Genomic DNA, 20529 nt, shown 5'->3' on the forward strand with positions numbered 1-20529 from the left:
CTGCCACAAACTAGTTCCATGACTCATTTTTTAAATTTTTTTAACTTTTTAAATTCATTTTTGAGACAGAGAGAGATAGAGCACAAGTAGTGGAGGGGCAGAAAGAGAGGGAGATACAGAATCTGAAGCAGGTTCTAGACTCTGAGCTGTCAGCACAGAGACGGACATGGGACTCAAACCCATGAACCATGATATCATGACCTGAGCTGAAGTTGGATGCTTAACCAACTGAGCCACCCAAGTGCCCCTATCTCTGACTCATTTTTAATTCAAGTAGATGTTCCCAGCTCAAGTACCTGCTCCCACCTGGGCACCCAAATTAGCCACAGTGGATCAGTTCTTCCCAAAACAGATCCGTATAAACTCTCTAGATGGAGAGAGCAAACATGCCATTTTCTGGAATTATTTTCTGATCATGGAATCCATGTACAATTACAGTTAGCTTGTTATCATCTGGAAATAGACTGTGATAACCATAAGATGTTTTCTGTTAGCTTTCTGTTAGGAAAGAAAAAAACCTCTAGTAGATACGCAAAAGATAAGAGAAAGGAATCGAACTATATGACTACAAAAAAATCAACAATTCACAAAAAAAGACAGCAAGAGGAAGAAAGGAACTACAAAACAGTCAGAAAACAATTAACAAAATAGAAGTCCTTACCTATCAATAATTACTTTAAATGTAAATGGATTAAATTCTCTAACCAAATGAATTTGGAATCTGTATCCAACCTCCTGATGTCTTACTCCGTCTTGCCTTTGAAGTCCTTTATATCCGCTGCCTATATATATTTCCAACTATTACCTTGAATTGATCACACTCTGAATTTTTCCCTTCAGAGAATTCTAAGTCTACCTAAGGACTAGATAGAGGGGTGGAGAGGTAGGCTGACTTCTCTCAAGGGGTGCCTAGCAGTTGGCAAGTCAACTTGTATCATGGGAAGAGAGGCCTGGACAACAGAAGCCTCAGCAAGGAGGTAGAAGGTAGAGTCTCTATTTATGGGCCCTTGAGAAGGCAATGCATCTGGACCTGGTGATAATATCAGGTACAGGTGATGACTGAGCCCTGCCACAAGGGGAGGGAACACTAGAAAAGGAAATCCAAATGTCATCCTGACTTAACAAACACCTTTGCCTCTTGAAAATGTCTAAAGGTGATTCAAAGATGAAATATTATCTGTCTCTCATGAGCCTGAGATTCTTGTTTTATCAAGCTGGAAACTGAGGCAGAGGCAGACAAGAAACTGAGCTCTTACCATGCTTTGAGCTGAGGTTTTGAGTAGGCCTAAGTCCAGAATAACAGACACCAGACAGCACTGTCATGGAGGAGCCCTGGGTCTGCTAACGATGGCTCGTTCTCTAGAGAAGCCTGCTGCCCAAGGGCTCACAGGGATACAAGTAAAAGGTCTGTGTACAAACTGGTGCCCAGAGAGTTTGTGGCCTGTCGCTCAGGGCACTGCTGGCCTGCCAGCCCCAAGCCTGGGGAGATCAGACACCTGGCCACACGTGAATCAACCTACCTTCTGCCCAGGTTGAAAGGCCACCTGCTGGAGGCCCGAGGGGCCAGGAGCCTTGAGGATCTCCTTGGGCTGCTCCCGGCAGGAAGTGTCCTTAGAGGCGAGGAAGGGCTGGGTAGCCGCCCCTTCCAGCAGCTCAGTCTGAGGCTCCGAGGATGGGGCTGCCCCAGGGGGCCCCAAAACCCGGGCTCCCAGGAGGGACCGCTTACCAAGGCGCCGGGACAGCACGCTGGCCATGCTGCTGCCTTTCCTGGGGAGGCAAAGGGGACAGGGAGTCCTTTATCCACTATCTGGAGTAATCAGGAAGCTTTTTAGTACAATGCCCTACATGCAGCAGGAGTCCAGAAGTATCCATTAAAGTAGAAGAAACATTGTAAAGTAACTTCTACAATTTTTGTTTTTACAAAAGTAATAGCCAGTCTAGTAGGACATTTAGAAAATATTGATAAGCACAAAGAAAAACAAACCACGCAAAATGCTGTCTCCCAGAGATGATACCCAATTTTCCTATGTAACATTCCATGCTTTCTTCTACATACATATTTACATACTTCTGTTTCTACAAATATGGGATCATGAATTCTCACTTAATAGTTTGTGTAGGTTTTACTGTATCATTAAATGCTATTCTATAAAAAATGCTTTTAGAAGCCACAAAGTATTTTCTTAGGCAGATGCATCATTGCTAACTTAACACATCCTTTATTATCGTACCTGAGGGCTGTATCCTGCATTGTGCTGTTTAATCTGCTCTGCCTGCAAGGAGCGTCCTCCAAGCTCAACCTCAGCACACACATACCAAGGACGCTTCCTTAGGTCAGGTCCTTATGTAGGACATCGCTAAGTCAAAGTATGAGGACATTTGTCAGAGACTCGTAGATTCTCAAGCTTAGTTGGCTTCAAAGTTGCAAAGAGCCACAGAAATGAGAAGCTAACTCTCCTTTCCTTACTTTACACTTGAGAAACTAACGCTGAGAGCTTGACTTCACAGCAGTAAAAGTGGTCGGCGTGTTCATCCCATGATAAACAGGAGCCACTGTGAAAAATGGGGAGTGTCCTTTCAGCATACTCTGAGGCATCCATGTACCCCCATTTATCATACTGCAGAAAGCAGGGAACTGGGTAGCACTGTCCTCCACATTCTAGAGAGGGAAAAGCTAGGGAGGAGACTGAAGCTAGAAACCTTGGTCTGATGTTTCACTAGTCAAAATCCTCCTGTGAGAGAGGAGGGGTTCTAACCACTGTGGCCCTCGGTGAACTCCAGGGCTGGGTGGGACCCTCAGGAGTTCTCTGGGCCCCTCCCTGACTTTCATGCATCTACACCATTCCAGAAAACAAGAACTTCATCTTCCAGATCCCTCAGTGATCTGAATCAGTCAACAAGCTTACCCTTGGGAAACCCCTCCCCTGCCCTGCAGCCTTCCTTCCCACTAAGTGAGATGCAGGGAAAACACAGATCTGCCCTCAGACCACATGGTCAGTGCCTACTCACAGCCTATTTCCTCATCTGTAAATCACAACACTAATACTCCCTTCACCAATATGTTGGGGGAGCAAATGAGAACATTCTGTAGAAGCTCTTCACAACCTGTGAAGTATGATAGAAATACAAAGTAGCACTGTCAGAAGCCTCCTTCTTGGTTCCCCCAGCCTACTTAGGTGCCCTTCTCACCAACTCCTGATAACTGACTTCCACTGGTCACCTAACAACAGGACAGGCCTTTGCAGTCCCTTCACCACCACAAACCTGAACCCTTTGCTCCTACACAGGGTTTCAGGGGCAGGTGCCTACCAGGGGGCCTACCTCTCAGGCCTGGGTCTCCTGGCAGAAGAAGAGTTAGACCCACCCCTTTTCAAACTCAGGCTGCCCTCCTTCTGCACAGCACTCATAGTTCTTTGGCTGTCCTGTGGTTCATTTCCTTTGGGTTCGCTAGCACATTCCTAATCTCTGCCGTTCCAGGTCCTCTGTACCCTCCTAGTCATTTATTCGTTAATAATTAGTTGAGGAATTGCTATGTGCAAAGCACATTCCCCAGTGCTGTAGGAGGTATAAAATACAAGGATGTTCATAGACCTCTATACCAATGATAATTCATTCCCCACCAGGCTAACTCTACTGCAGTCTCTTAAGTTTGGCATTTCAAGAGACTATTCCAGCCACATTTCTCCTCCCTTCCACTCCCCCTCCCCTGGCCACACTCACACCAGAAGAAAACCATCATCACAGCTATGAATTCAAACTTATTTTGAACAGTTCCATAAACTTTCCCTACTTTGTCCCAAAGTGTCTCGGGGCTTTGTTTGGGTCCCATGCTATCTCCACATCTCCTAATCCTGGCCTCTTTCCAACCATATTCCAGCAAATTATGCTAAGCAAACATCTCTACAGTAACACAAATGGGAAAAATAAGTTTAAAAGATAACGATAAAGTTGCAGACACCGAGAAAAAGTAACTGGCTCATTTTTACAAGTATTTTACTCCAAGCTTCAGATAGCATGGTATCGGAATCAGATGGAACCAGATAGCATGGAATCTCTACTATGATTTCCCTAGAAAGCAAAGAACAGATAAGAAAAGGTCAGAGTCACAGCATCCTATAGAGTTCCTGTTTAGCTGTCTGGTGACTTCACAGTGTTACTGAATAACACTATTGGGAAGCTTTACTAGAACACTAAAAAGGAAGAAAAATGTAAGGAGTAAATTATTTACCACTACAAAAAAAAAAAAAAAAGTATATCCAAGCTAAGTCAGTTCTAGGAACTCAGTCATCTACCCTCATCCTTGAAGCCTCCAGCCAGAAACAAGAACCTCTGACTTTTTAATTTCAATGGGTTCCTAAGAGCTAGAGGCAAAGCCGCAGTGCCACTTGGAGACATCAGATGGCAGCACCCATCCAGGAAAAAAAAAAAAAAGAAAAAAAACCAACCTTTTCTTGACCAAAAAACACAGTGGCCACCCCCACTTTTCCACAGCAGGAAGTCTGAGGTTTCTAGCACTGAAAATGAAGAAAGGATAATATTTCCAAAATTCCTGGGCTTCCAGTCTTCAGATGGGGCCTGAAATATTTGGCTAACAGACTCTGACGATGTTTTTGTAAGCCTTTTTCTTTTTTAATTTAAAGGATACTTTTTACTTGGTTTGTGACGCCCAAGCCCTCCAAAGCCTGCTGGATTTGTGTCAAGTTGGTGAACCTGTCCACTTCCAGCCTGTCCCCACATGCATTTGCTTTCATTTTGTTGTGATGCTTGTTTCGTTGCTTTTGTTGTTACTTTTAATTTTTTTTTTAATTTTTCAGTTTTATTTAAATCGAAGTTAGTGTAATAATGATTTCAAGAGTAGAATTTAGTGATTCATCACTTACATTCAACACCCAATGCTCATCCCAGCATTTGCTTTCATTCTCTCTGGCCTTTCTCCTTTAACTGGCCCAAATCCACTGAAATACATTTTATTATTTGATTTATTTATAGTATGCCCACATCTTAATTTTTAAAAGCAGAAGAGAAACAAGGAAGGGAAACTGCCTTTATTAAGTACCTAATTGGCACTAGCTTTCACAGATTGTACCTAATTAAATCCTCAAAAACAACTTGAGATCAACAGTCTTCTATTTCTGATGAGGAAACTGAGCCACAGAGAGGTCAGCTTGCTGAGGCTACACAAATAGGAGCCAGTGCTCCTGGGCAGGGGAAGGGAGGTTTCTAGTAGGTGTGGGGTCTTTCAAAATAAAACAGTCAATTAAGCCACTTTTCATCTACATGGTATTTTTTTCCTATGTCAATGAACCTTGATAGAAAAAAATAGCTCCCTGCAAGTCTCTCCATTTCTTTGTGCATTTTCTTTCCTTGAAAATCTCTTCTCCACTTGGCCTCCTACCTACAAAATAAAGGTCAGTGCTTTAGCATGACCTTGTCAAACAGTCCAAGTCACTGTTAATCATTCAGTGGTTCAGGAAGACCTTTACACACTTATTGATTGCCCTCTGAGAGGGCACAAAGAGATAATGGGACAATCCCAAAAGTTAAGGAAAATTTTCGCTAAGTTTATACTGGGAATTGATAGCTGGAAGTGAAGAATACAAATCAGACTAAATGTAGAGCAGGCAGCATCACCAGGGGCGATCAATGCCTCTCTTGTGCTCATTAGTAAACTCATTATTTTATGGACATGGCTTTATGGACAACATCATCAACAGAGTCCTTCAGGGATTCAGAAATGAACTGCAGTACCTACAGGGGTCTATGATGCAAGTGGGTAAAGGAGCCAGGTTAACTCTGGACCTAGAGTGACTTTCTAGGATCACCTACTACTTTGCACCTTGAGTGAGGATCCTACCGTCCCTCCTTAGCATGCTTCTCTCAGTCTACTATAGCCTCCTTCAAACCCCTCTTCCCTCCTATCTACTTCTAGTCATTCCCCATATGGATTTTCTCTTGGGAGCTATCGGTGGTCCACATAAAGAGCCATGCCTTAATTTACTATATGGGTCTAGTGCAACAAAAAGAGATCAAGAAACATCTATTTCAGGTTAACGCTAAAAGTGTTTCAACAAGTAGCCAAATCCCACTTTATGAAGTTATCTGTAGAATTCTTTGAAGCATAAACTCACTCTAAAAAACAGCCTACCCAGTTATGGACAGCTTTAAGAGGATCCTGAGTCACCTTGTGCTTCTCACCCTGCTGTTGTCACTAATGGGTGGGGTTGGCTGCCCTCATATATTGGTCAGTGTCCAAAAGGGGTTAACTCTTTTCCAGGCTCAGCAAACATATTCTGATGTGCTAATAGCCCTTAATGAGGACATCTGCCATCAGTTAAATAACTGGAACAGACAGAGTAGGAAAACAAACCCTTTCTGTGGTTCTGAGTTGCAAATTGCTATTTGACATGTGACTGGTGCTGGACAACCACCTGTCTCAGCACACGTACGTGTGTGTGCATGTACTCATGCACGATGGCTGCTCTCTCCTACCACCCAAGGACACTGCAGCAAGCCAGGACATCACCTAATGGCACTTACAGGATGCAAGTCGTAAGGCAACGTGATTCAGTACACAACTAATGGGATTTCTTGGGAGTTTTTTGTTGTTGTTGTTGTTGTTGTTGTTGTTTTAAGGAGAGTGAAATTTGGAATAAGGCTCCCATTTGCTAAATCCTGGGTGCTTGCTTCCTCTCTAATGAATAGTTTATGGAGCATGGTGAGGGACATCAACCCTCTGCCAAGAGTTTCAGGTCCTCTACTAAACCTCAGCTTTCTGCCTATTTTATGATCTCCACTGGGTAACCACTACCCAGAATAACAGCTTGAGTTTTCAGTTCTTTGGCTAGTATTTTGCATATCAGTCTTAAATCTTTTATCAGAAAGCTATTTTTTTCTCTTAAAACTATAAAGTTTTAACTTAAAATTGTTTTCACTGTGATTTTTTTCTTCTAAAAAGTTTAAGTTTCTTTATTTAGAGAGAGAGAGAGAGAGAGTGCGCAAGCTGGGGAGGAGCAGAGACTCTCAAGCGGACTCTGCACTGTCAGCACAGAGCCCGATGTGGGGCTCGAACTCATGAACCGCGAGATGTGACCTGAGCTGAAATCCAGGCGGTCTCTTAACTGACTGAGCCATCCAGGCACTCCCCACAGTGATTTTCTAAGCTCATCCAAAGGTCAAAATATTGTAGCAAAGCATATCTATTATTTTACAACAGAACTCACTGGAGAACAGGATTCCCACACAATTCATTTTCCAGCAATTCTTAGCCAGGGATGATCTCTGTCAAGAGATGCCATGTGCATTTACAGCATATTTATGACAATATGCAAACATGTCTGTGGTCTTCATAGTTTTCAGATCACCATTTGAACCCTGGCAGAAACCAGCTGTCATACTCTGTTATTACCACTGGTGGTTCTAAAGCTTTGTTTTTTTTCCTGGAGTGCCTTCTCCAGAAAAAGTAAAAAACTAACAAACAAAATACTGCCTTCACTGGTCATACCTCAACCTTTCTTCCCAGAGGACTCTGCCCAGCCTGGCTTTTGAAAGAAACCCCTCCAAGAGTGGCTAAGGGCCTAAGCTAAAACTTTCAGACCTCTCAAGTTATTTATCAGGCCCTATTATAGCATTTCAAAATATGTGGTGTGCATTTTAGATTTTCACAATACAAGCTTTAAGATATACAGCACTGGGCACATTAGTGATTGATTCCGTACCAACATTTCTAAATCAGCTGTTTGAAAAATGACCATTTGGACTCTCCGGGCATTCTAATCATCTTCTTTTTCTGATGGTTTCAGAAAGCTAGATTACACCACATCGGTATATGATGGGTTAGACTACCAGTAAAATTAAAATTATAGACTATCAGGATTGACAGGCACCTTAAAGGCTGCCTATCCCCCATCCTCTCCACAGCATCCCCCTGTGAGTACCGAGCTTTCCCATTATTGTAATACATGTAATAGAATAATGGAAGGAAAAAATAAGGGTCCCAAATAGCACTGCTATTTTCATATTCCAGCAGATGGGCCATAGAAATAGGTCATCTGATCTAGTTACACTGAATTTTCTCCAGCAAATAATAAAGGACCCTCATCAACAAACACTTTTGTTAGTCTGACTGCACAGCGATCATTCAATCAAGTAAAAGGGACCATTCTGTTTGCACTGCCAGCAGGGAAGGAAAGCTGTTTTCACAGTTCTGCCCAGGAACAAGCACTTCCCCTTCCTTCACACCTAGCTCCCCGGGTCGCTTTCAAAACCGCTGCTGTGATGCCCTTTGTTCCGCTGCTCTGGCCTGCATACACTACTCTGTGTTACACGAGACACTTCTCAGGCCAGTGCTTGGCACATGGTCAGGCTCAGGGATCTATTTCTACCGCTGCCAGTAGGGCTGCAACTCCCTTAGACTGTAAGCCCTTTGAGGACACAGACCAAATCTCGTTTAGCCCATCAGATTTAGGATTTTTAAATGGATGATACTCCTGTGGGTGAGGAGAGTCCCAGGTTCAAAAGTAACGTCATAAGAAAGAATACCTGCGGCTTGCCCTAAAATGAAGGCAGGTTATCAAAAGCAAAGATAGAGTTTTAGTGTTCTATTGAAAACAGGCAGAGAATTTATATAAAGTAGCAGGCATTAAAGAAAAACATGCTTGCAAATGTGCTGTGTGAGGGAGACAGTTTATGCAGCACTGTTTTTGTACATGCATGGGGGGAAGGGAGAGCACATAAGGACATATGTACGTGTGTGTGCGTGCATGCACTGTGGTTAAACCTGATCTCAACTGGGCTAAAACTATGAGCGTTCCAGAAGGAGGCGGGGAGATGAGTGATTGCTGACTCGGCATTTTACCCAGAGCCCAGTGGGAGGGAGGGAACCAGGAGCTGACTATGTCCTGGAGAACGAGCCACAGAGAACTAACAGTTCTCTCTAGCAGTTTTTAGAGTAGGCATGTAAGAGATCTGCTCATTAACTCAAACCACCAAGGACTGTTCGAATGACACTTGGGTTTACACTCACTTTAATGCACACATTTGGGGTCTTCCTTTTCTTCCTGACCTCCCACCAACTCAAAAAAATATGGAAGGACAATATAATCTCCATTTTACAGCTCAGAAAACTGAGGCTCCTCAAGGTCATTTATTTGCCCAAGCTAGCAAGCTGTGGTGTTTGCAGCTTTCTTGGATCCTCTCTGATCTAGTTCTGTCTTCTGTACAAGTGGAGACCCAGCAGCAGGACAGGGGCTCAGGTTGGAGGGCTCTGGAGTTCCCAGCCCTGATGCCTTCCCCATGGCCTTATCTGATCTTCATAGGACTATGAGAAAGAAAGTGTGAGTTTCACTGGGAAGAGGGATCTATCAGAAGAAGGGATCTAATAGAAGGGACCTATTACTTTTCATAGTAATGCAAAGCTCAAGCTGGCAACAAAAGAACCACCCCCAAAAATATAAAACATGGAGGTGAGGGGCACCTGGTTGGCTCAGTCGATTAAGCATCTGACTTTGGCTCAGGTCATGATCTCACAGCTGGTGAGTTCAAGCACCACATCGGGTTCTGTGCTGACAGCTCAGAGCCTGGAGCCTGCTTCAGATTCTGGGTCTCCCTCTCTCTCTGCCCCTCCCCCACTCATGCACTGTCTCTCTCTCCCTCTCTCTCTCTCTCTCAAATACAAATAAACATTAAAAAGAATTTAGAAAAAAAGAATAAAACATGGAGGTGAGAATTTAAAAAGCCTACCAATCCAGAGCCCATTAGCATATGGCCCTGAGTAGTGCACATGCCAAAAGGGAAGCCTGTGCAGTAATGACGCTCAAGGTGCCAATCCTGAGACAAAAAAAAAAAAAAGGCAGAGAAATTCATTCTCTATTTTTTTTTTTTTTTCCATGTAAGTCGTTAAAGTAGAAAAAACTATTTTGGATTCAACAGTCATTTGAATGAATCATCACATTCCCTAAAGACAACCTACAGAATGGGGGAAAAAATACTTGCAAACCATATATCTGATAAGGGATTAATATCCAAAACATATAAAGAACTCATCCAACTCAACAGCAAGAAACAAACAACAACAAAACCTACAAATAACCCAATTAAAAGTGAGCAAAAGACCTGAACAGACATTTCTCCAAAGAAGATATATAGAAGGCCAATGGGTGCGTGAAAGGATGCTCAACATCACTCATCATCAGGGAAATGCAAAGTAAAACCACAATGAGATAACACCTCACACCTGTCAGAACAGCCATCATCAAAAAGACAAAAGACAACAAGTGCTGGTGAGGATGTGGAGAAAAGGGAGCGCTCGTGCATTGTCGGAGGGAATGCAAACTGGTGCAGCTGCTGTGGAAAACAGTGTGGAGGGTTCTCAAAAATTAAAACCAGCACTACCATACTAGTAATTCCACTTCTAGGAATTTACCCAAAGGTACAGAAAACCTTAAGTCAGATATCTCTGCACCCCTTCATTCACAGCAGCATTATTTACAATAGCTAAGAAATGGAAACAACCTAAGTGTCCATCAATGGATGAATAAAGAATATGTATACATACACTATGGAATGTTACTCAGCCATGAAAAACGAGTAAATCCTACCATTTACAACAACATCGCAAACAAGCAAACAGAAACTCATAGAAAAAGAAATCAGACTTGTAGTTACCAAAGGCAGGCAGATGGCGAAGGGGGGAATCAGAGGAAGGTGGCCAGAAGACACCAACTTCCAGTGATAAGTAAGTGATGTCCCAACATGATGACTAGAGCCAACACTGCTGTGTGATCTATAGACAAGATGTTAAGACAGTAAATCCTGAGGAACACTTTCCTCCCTTTCTTCTTTCCTTTTTATTGTATCTATATGAGATGACAGGTATTAGTTGAATCTGTTGCGATCATCATTTCACAAAATATGTAAATCAAACCATCATGCTGTATGCTTTCAACTCCTGCAGTGATACAGGTCAATTATTTCTCAATAAAACTGGAGAAAATAATAATCGCATTTGTCCACAATGCTAAGTAAACAGATAGTGGGGCTTGTAAGGAGGGTGTGAGCCACCCGCTGCCTTGCCTGGCTGGAATCAACAGGTAATAAAAAGGCAGCAGCCCTGTCCTGTGGCGAATGATCAGAGCACAAAGGGGCTTCGGGTGCCCAAGAAAGGTGCCATCTTGTCTGGGGGCGGGCCAGCAGAGTGAGCCCCAAAATTAAACATAAGAAACCATGCACATGCAGACAAGACAGGTCAACTCAGAGACACCTAACCAGGAAAGATAAACAGGTAAAGGGATCAAGGTGCCCCCAATATCTCTCAGGAATCCAAGATTCATCTGGGAGGCACCAGTCTAAAAGGCAAGCTAATGGGAAGCTATAATCTCGGAAACTATAAATCACAAGAAACGTGATGTTGGCCTGGCAGAATATTCTAGTGGGTGAAAGCATTTAAATCCTGAAATAGGAGCTGGACACCAGAATTTGTTCTAAGACCAAAATGGCTGACTAGCCAATGGCTACAGACCTGTCTGGCGAGAAGGGAGGTGGCAAGCTACTACAAATCAACTTTTAATCTAACTTTTCCCTTTATTCCCACTCCCCAATTAACTATGTGTGTTTTCTGTTTCCAGATGGGGGGCAGCTCCTCACCCTATCACTCTATCACCTTCCCCTGGGAGACTCTGCTATGCTCTGAGAGGGAAGCATTCCTCCAATACCAACGGGAATGCTTCCAATCCCCCAGGAATGCCATGGCTCAGAGAGGAAAAAAGGCTAGACACTGCTGAGGGGCTGAACCTGGCTCATCAAAATGAACACCCAGCCTGTGCAGGAGAAGCTGAGCCAAGGCACACTCCCTGCAGGGGGCACTTCTCTAGGGAAAGAACAGCTGGTAGATAGGGATGCGAACAGGTCTACCTCCACCTGTGTGACTTGTGACACTCAGTCACCATCTTGGAACCTCAATTTCCGGCCTCACCTGTGAAAACTGAGAAAAGTTCCCAGCACCAGGAAGGAACTCGACAGACGTGTTTCCTTCCCCGTCCCCTTACTCCAGACCAGTGCTAGATAGCTACGTACCACAACGGGCCACTCTGAATGCTCAGCAGCCACTGTCAAGCTGGCATCTGGGAACTGCGATTAGCAAAGGATATTCAACCAGAACCAGTAATACAACGACTGGCTCTAAGGGAAACCAAGAAGTAGACTGCAGGTAAGCCACTGATTAACTGAAATCACAACAAAACTGATTTCGGCAAGATAGGGGAGTCCAGCATATTCCATTTGGAGGCCTGCTGGCCACAATGAATCAACCCCAGGGATCAGGGCTTAGAGTTCAACACCAAGCCAGACAGCTTTGCCCCTGCAGTTGAAAGCCAGAGCCCCAGGCCACTGCCCGTCTCCCACATGACCTGGCCCCTACTCACTTCACTCTCTGCACACAGGTCCCAATCCTGCTCTCCTCCCCCAAGCCAAAATCTCACTCTTGGTGCCCTGCCCAGGGTGGTTCAAGGCCTGCTGCCAAAGCTCCCTGAGGCGTAACTTGACCGGCCTCTCTGAACAACCTCCAGGGCCTGCCTCCTGCAGACACTTCAGTCTGAGATTCCAGCTGTCCCAGATCCGGATCAGGCCCACACCGGTGCAGACCCATATGGGAAACAATTCAGCACCAACTTACCAGAAACCCAGGGAAAGAAGCACCCCAGAACAGCGTTTTTAAAAACCTGCTGATATTCAACACATGTGCCAGGCTCTTACCAATGAACTGAACAGAATAATTAAGAAGCCTAAGCTTCAGACCCTGCCTTTAAAGAACTATGAGCTCCCACCTGGATCACACATCCAGCACTTGTTTATAAAAGCACTTAATATGCTCCGGAGCTACATTCATATATTTGCGCTGTATAATTAGATGAATGAATCAGAATGGGCTTCTTTCAGGAAAAGGCAAAGAACACCCAGCACTCTGACACTGAAACCTGAGAAGAAGATAGTTCTTAGCATTAAGCTCCTAAAGTTAGATGGATGTGCATGTTAAAATTTTAAGTGTTTGACATAAGTTAATTGAAATAAAGTATGTTATAAATCTATTAAAAAAAAAAATCTGCTGGGTGCTTGGAGAGTGAGGGAGACAGACACGTTTCCCCAGAAAATAGAAAGTCGGCCTAAGTGAAAAGACTACAGACATCATAAAGGAAGACTGTTTAAATACACAGTGAAAAATGAACACAGTGGACAAGGTGCTTACCCAAAGCATGACCACTAAGGAAGTACCTTTCTCTGAAGAAGGCTGTTTAAGGCGTCTTCATGCCCCCATAACTGTGGGGCTGACGATGAGTTCAAATACAAAACAGAGATGGAGACACTGGATGAATTAGTGGTCAGTCACCCCCGTCTTGGCTCAGGATATCAGGGTGTCCACTCTTGAATGTTTCTCCTAAAATGGATAGGCTAATGGCATTGGTCAGAGAGCGCTCACTGGAGAGGATGTTCTAAGCCAAAATGCCAAAACAAATGTGGATCAATCACAGAGACCAGATGGCTCACGCTCCTGAGTTTTGAGACAAGTGAAGGATGAAATCAGTGCTCAGTAGGCCAAGATACACAGGCCATGGTTACGCGGCACTGGTGAGCTCCTGCCTGCCCCAAGGACAGTCAAGGAGGCCACCGCCACATGGAATCTCAGCCCTGTATCAGGCTAGCAGGTAGACTATACTTAGTTCAGAGGACTAGGACCTTTTGAGGGAAAAGGCACTGCCATGTGCGCGCGCACACACACACACACACACACACATACACACACAAAATCACATCTAACCACTTTGCTAGAACTGTTAGAGAATAAACTGGCAAAAGAAAAATAGGGATCTTCTATGGAATAAACAGCCTTTCAAAGACTGATGTTCTTTCAGGAATGTTCCAATAGCTATTATCTGCCAAAGACTTATATGCCAGTCACTTGCTGAGCATTTCATATACGGTATCACATTTCATTCCTCACGATAATCTCATGAGACAAGTACCATCAGCTTTTCCTTTTTACAGATGAGATGCTGAAACTCAGAGAGGTTAAGTAATATGCCCAAAGCCACACAGCTAGACAGTGACAGAACAGACATGTGATCAGATCAGATATGTCTGACTCCAAAAGCTATGCTCTGTCTACTATCTTATGCAAGAAAACTATGCATCAGGAAGAGTAAGAGGCTAGACTAAATAGCCTCTTAAAAGGCCCCTTGTTAGTAAAAACTTTGAGTCACTGAGAGGTTAATGTGGTATTGGTGGTTTGGGCCTGGAAGAGGAAATGAAATGGGCATTATGATAGCAAAGTATCAAGTGTGGGGCTTACCCAGGATTAGGACTACAATTATTCTTATTTAACACTTTTATAAATACCCCAGAGAGAATGCACAGTGAGACTGGGTTGCAAATGAACTCTAACTTCCCAGTTATGTGACCTCAGGCAGATTACCTCACCTCTCTGCCTCAGTTTCCTCACCTGTAAAATGAGGAAAACATTGGCTCCTACTCAAAGGATAATTTGGAGCTTTGAGGAAGCAATGCAGCTTTTTTCCAAAGTGTCTTGGTTTTTAAGAGTCTCATGGGGCGCCTGGGTGGCGCAGTCGGTTAAGCGTCCGACTTCAGCCAGGTCACGATCTCGCGGTCCGTGAGTTCGAGCCCCGCGTCAGGGTCTGGGCTGATGGCTCGGAGCCTGGAGCCTGTTTCCGACTCTGTGTTTCCCTCTCTCTCTGCCCCTCCCCCATTCATGCTCTGTCTCTCTCTGTCCCAAAAATAAATTAAAAACGTTGAAAAAAAAAAATTTTTAAAGAGTCTCCACACTCCTCTTCCTAGAGATTCTGATTCCCTCAGTCTGACAGAGAAGCCTAGGAAAAAAAAATGAAAAAATGCACTTCAAGTACTAAACCTTGTCCCTTCCTTGCAGGTAAGTGATAGCCAAAATAAATAAATAAATAATAATAATAATAATAACAGAAATAAGGCACCAAACTCCGGGTAGTGATGAGCCAAACTTATGGGAAGATCACAGGGGAAATTTTGAACAAATAGGGCAGAAAGCAGCCAGTAAATTTTAACAATGATAAAGGCAATGTAGTACATTTAAGGAAAAAACAGTATAACCATGTAAAGCTCCGGGGCAACAGTCAGAACGCCATAAAAAGACCTGTATGTCTCTACAGATCAGACTGTCATACTACTGTGATCACAAAAGTCAAAAGACGAACAAACCAACTGTTTGTCCAGCACCAGCACCACTACAAGAGTACTAAAAACAAAAAGAAACACACCGCCCACCTACCCCCCACGCCATAAATTTAGAGATTCATCCACACTGGGGACACTGGTTGCTGCCCAACAAGAAAGAGATACTGTAAAACATAGGCTGTGTGGTGTGATGGGGAGGGCATGCTAAGAAAGCCAGAAAGATCAAGGCCAGGAGGGCCTCGAGAGAATCTATCAAACGGGAGAGATAAGGTGGATGCCAACTTTGTCCCCAAATCCTAAATGACCGAGGAGGGAATGCCTGTTAACACTCCAGGGAGACGGGAGAAGGAGATGCCTCAATACCCCCCCAAAAGAAGGCAATATAAATACAATATAAATGCATTACTGGGTTTGGACAATAGTTTTAATGCAACAGTGGGGTTCCCCTGGGGTCAGAACCAGAACTGTTTTCATTAGTATCTGCACAAGGGATCTGAAGGCAAATACATGTGAAATAATTCAGGCTGCAAAAGGGTTCCACCTCTCACCAGCAAATAGGTGACCAGCAGCACCAGCATGTGCCTTCAAGAGGGACACAGCCAAGTCCTCCTTTGCCACAGTGGCTCCTAAAGGCAAGGACTTGGCTTGACATGATGAATTTTCATCATTTCTAGAGTTCTCAGAAATCCAGAGACGATGGCAAGAAGTGTGAATACAGAGAGACACACATCATCCTTCTCCAAATAAAATGAAACTGTTAATAAAAGTAACATGACAGTGTTCTAGATTTTTTTTTAAGAACACTAAAATGCTTCCAAATGTGCCTCGCCCTTGGCTTGAGCATTTAAGCTACACTTTGTATTCTAAAGATGTCATGGAAAAGAATTACAGATGCATTGAAGGTCTCCTGTTAGGAAATTAACTGGATTTAAAATTTATCATCCAGAATCCTCAGTGTGCTGCTTATCCATCCTGTGATTCTTCTCCACATAACCACAACCAACATGCAGACCAAAGTCCTTGGGGAGACCAAACAGAACGAACCATGAGGCTCAAAGGGGTTCTTGCAACACCAACCCTTCTAGCCAAGCAGCCCTGACTCATGGGGGGCATACATCTAGCACAACCTAAATCCTGCCCTAGTCTTAGAAAACAATTGCCAGAGCAATCAGACATGAGAGGGGGAAAAAAGGCATCCAAATTGGTAAAGAAGAAGTTAAAAGGTCACTATCTGCAGATGATATAATACTATACATAGAAAACAGTTAAAGCCCCACCAAAAAACTATTAGAAGTTATAAATAAATTCAATATAGTTGCAGGACACAAAATTAATACGTACAAATCAGTTGTATTTCTACACACTAATAATGAAATAGCAGAGAGAAAAATTAGGGAAACAATTCCATTTACAACCACACCAAAAAGAATAAAATATCTATGTATACCACTGAAAACTATAAAACATCAATGAAAGAAATTGAAGATGACACATGCTCATGGATTGGAAGAATTAATATTATTAAAATGCCCATACTACCCAAAGCAATCTACAGATTTTATGCAAACCAAAAATATCAACAGAAATTTTCACAGAACTAAAACAAGTAATACTTAAATTTGTAAGGAACCACAAAAGACCCTGAATAGCCAAACCAACCTTGAGAAAGAAGAACAAAGTTGGACGTATCATAATGCCAGACTTCAAGATATGCTACAAAGCTGTAGTAAACAAAAAAGTATGGTACTGGCCCAAAAACAGACACATGGATCAAAAGAACAGAATAGATCCAGAAATAAACCCATGCTTATATGGTCAACTAATCTATGACAAGGGAGGCAAGAATATACAATGGAGAAAAGACAGTGTCTTCAATAAATGGTGCTGGGAAAATGGAACAGCTACATGCAAAAGAATGACCACTTGTTTACACGATACCCAAAAAGAAACCGAAAATGGATCAAAGAGCTAAATGTGAGACCTGAAACCATGAAAATCCTACAAGAGAACATAGGCAGTAATTTCTTTGACACTGGAAACCTTAGCAACATTTTTCAAGGCTTGCCTCCCGAGGCAAGAGAAACAAAACAAAAATAAACTATTGGGGCTACATAAAAATAAATTTTTGCACAATAAAGGAAACCAGCAACAAAATAAAAGGGCAACTCTAGTGAATGGGAGAAGATATCTGCAAATAGTATATCCAATAAGGGGTTAGCATCCAAAATATAGGAAGAAACTATACAACTCAACACCAAAAAAAAAAAAAAAATCCAATTAAAAATGGGCAGAGAAACTGAATAGACACTTTTCTAAGAAGACATACAGATGGCCAAGAGACACATGAAAAGATGCTGAACATCACTAATTATCAGGGAGATGCAAATCAAAAGCACAGTGCGATATCACCTTACACCTGTCAGAATGCCTAAAATCAAAAAGAAATTTTAAGAATTTTAATATTAAAAAAAAGAAATCACAAGTATTGGTGAGGATGTAATGAAAAAGGAACTCTCATATACTGCTGGTGGGAATGCAAATTGGTGCAGCCAGTGTGAAAACAGCATGGAGTTTCCGCAAAAAATTAAAAATAGAAATACCATATGATTCCACTACTGGGTATTTACCCAAAGAAAATAAAAATACTAATTTTGAAAAGATATATGCACCCTTATGTTTACTGAAGGATTATTTACAATAGCCAAGATATGGAAGCAACCCAGTGTCCATGGATGGATAAATAAGATGCAGGGTATATACACAATGGAATATTACTCAGCCATAAAAACAAGAAGTCTTGACATCTGCAACAACATGGATGGACCTAGAGGGTATTATGCTATGTGAAATAAGTCAGAGAAAGACAAATGGCCATATGATTTCACTCATGTGAAATCTAAAAAACAAAGCAAATAAAAAAGCAGAATCAGGCTCATAAGTACAGAGAACTGATGGCTGCCAGAGGGGACAGGGGTGGGAGGACAGCCAAAATGGGTGAAGGGGAGTGAGAGGTACAGGCTTCCAGTCATGGAATGAGTTAAGTCATGGGGATGAAAGGCACAGCATAGGGAATACAGTCAGTGGTATCGTAATAGAGTTGCATGGTGACAGATGGTAGCTACACGTGTGGTATAGAATTGTTGAATCACTGTGTTGAATACATGAAACTAATATAACATTGTGTGTCAACAAGAAAGAGAGGGAGGGAGGGGAGGGAGGGGAAGGGGGGAAGGAAGGAAGGAAGGAAGGAAGGAAGGAAGGAAGGAAGGAAGGAAGGAAGAGGGAAGGAAGGAAGGAAGGAAGCGGGGAGGGAAGGAAGGAAGGAAGGAAGGAAGGAAGGAAGGAAGGAAGGAAGGAAGGAAAGAAGGGAGGGAGAGGGAAGGAAGGAAGGAAGGAAGCGGGGAGGGAAGGAAGGAAGGAAGGAAGGAAGGAAGGAAGGAAGGAAGGAAAGAAGGAAGGAAAGGGAGGGAGGGAGGGAGGGAGGGAGGGAGGGAGGGAGGGAGGGAGGGAAGACTTTACTTTGTATGTGAGCATGCTTCAAGTATGCCCAGGCCTACATTAAGTCTAAGCTAAGAACTAGCCTTATAATGTATCTTCCTTAAGATTTCAAATTGGAGTGCCCCATTACTCAGCAATTGCTCTTTCCCTACCCCAGAGAAATACTCACCTGTGTTGCAAAGAGGCATGTGCAGCTGAGTTTATTGTAACAGGTTTTGTAACAGTAGATTTAGAAATAATTTAAATGTCCATTGCTTAGGAAGGTTCTTAGGAAGGCCATGCAGGAGTTGGACAAAATCAAGAAGTCCTAGATATACATACGGACAGGAAGCAATCACCAAGATGTTCTGTTGTGGAAGACAGGGAGCACAGCACAGTGCTCCTAGTGCCAGTTAAATACACTTAACTTGTTTTAAGTTCTATAGGTATAAACCCAAGTATGTAAAGCATCTGGACACCAACGAACTCCTAACAGTGGTTAACCTCTGGAGAAGGACTGGGATTAGGAGTGGCTGTCAAGGAAGATTTTGTTTCCTGTGGAAGGTTTGCATTGTTTTTTTTCCTACAGAGAATGTATTCATGTACTACTTTTGTAATGAAAGTTTCATTTAGCCATTTAAGTTTTTTAAAAAGAAAGAAACTGACCCTGTTCAATACATTTCATAATGTGTTGGGGGCAATTTCTATCTGAATCTGACACATGCTTTCCAGGAGGCTGAGCACTCAGCAGTGCAGAGAGTGGGTTTTGTAACACCAATCTTGTTACAATATTACAAGCCCAACGCTCTAACTCTGTGAATTCTTAAATTTATATGCTAGCTCAAGGAAGAGGCAAAAGATAGAAAGTATGTCAGGGGGCTTTCTGGATAATCCAAGGGGATGTCCTAGGAGCAATTCCAGTTCTTCTGGCTGAGCGTTCTAGCTCTCCCAAACACAACCAACTAAACACCCTTGCCCAACCACACATATCCCACACTGGGCTGGCTGTGCCTCAGACTCTTCTACCTGGGAATCAGAATTTCTGACATTAATCTGGATGCCGTGGACTAATGAGAAAGAATCTGAATGCCCCAGCACACAAGTGCCAAAAATTATTTACTTACCAGGGCCACCTAGCCATATAGAATACTCCTACACCTCTTCAAAGCACTACTAGAAACACATTTTAAAATTAAGAACCTACTAAGGCAAAACTAACCCAGGGTGACAGAAATCAGAGCTGAAATACTTCTGGTTACAGGGGAGGATAATCTGGTAATGGTCATAAGGAACATGTCTGAGGTGATGGAAATGTCTTATCTCAAAATGCATTTGTCAAAACTGATTGAACAGCACACTTAAGATCTAAGCATTCCACTGTATGCAAATTATACCTCAATTAAAAAAAAAAAAAAGCTACTCAAACACTGTTTCTCTGCTAGCTGCAGCAGAACTTTGAGCTGTCCTATCAGACATCTGAAATCTCTGTTGTGCTATGTAAAGAGCTCGAGTACCATGGCGACAGTCACCATAAAAATAGATAACAAGATTAAAATGGATAGAGGACACATGAATTTAAGAACGGCACACCAAGAGCAATTCATTTGCAGCAGAAGAAAAATAGAAAGAGGAGAGGGAGTTTTTCATTCCACCAGCACTTTGGGAAAAGAAAAAAAAAAAACAGCCACTGAATGTGGTTGTTTTTACTAAAAGAGTTTTATGGCTTCCCAATACTCAGAGGACAAAAAAGGCTGTGAGCGGTTATCTCTTATCATACTTTGCTTTAAAAAAAAAAAAAAAAAGCATATGATACTCTGAGTGGTTTCCATGCCTCCTGTA

General features: G+C 42.8%; 1 protein-coding gene across 2 annotated transcripts in view; it reads right to left on the bottom strand.

Annotated features, from left to right (window-relative positions):
- Nucleotides 1-20529, bottom strand: part of ZNF395 (zinc finger protein 395) — a 44552-nt gene that overhangs the window by 14357 nt on the left and 9666 nt on the right. For both annotated transcript variants that reach the window (XM_053901091.1, XM_019440876.2), the window contains exon 2: nucleotides 1521-1767. In XM_053901091.1, coding sequence (XP_053757066.1) covers nucleotides 1521-1754 — 234 coding nt within the window. In that variant the 5' untranslated portion in view covers nucleotides 1755-1767. The remainder of the gene's footprint in view (nucleotides 1-1520; nucleotides 1768-20529) is intronic.

The sequence above is a fragment of the Panthera pardus genome, unplaced genomic scaffold (genome assembly GCF_024362965.1).
Source record: "Panthera pardus isolate Hobbes unplaced genomic scaffold, ASM2436296v1 HiC_scaffold_13, whole genome shotgun sequence".
In the NCBI taxonomy this organism is placed as follows: domain Eukaryota; kingdom Metazoa; phylum Chordata; class Mammalia; order Carnivora; family Felidae; genus Panthera; species Panthera pardus.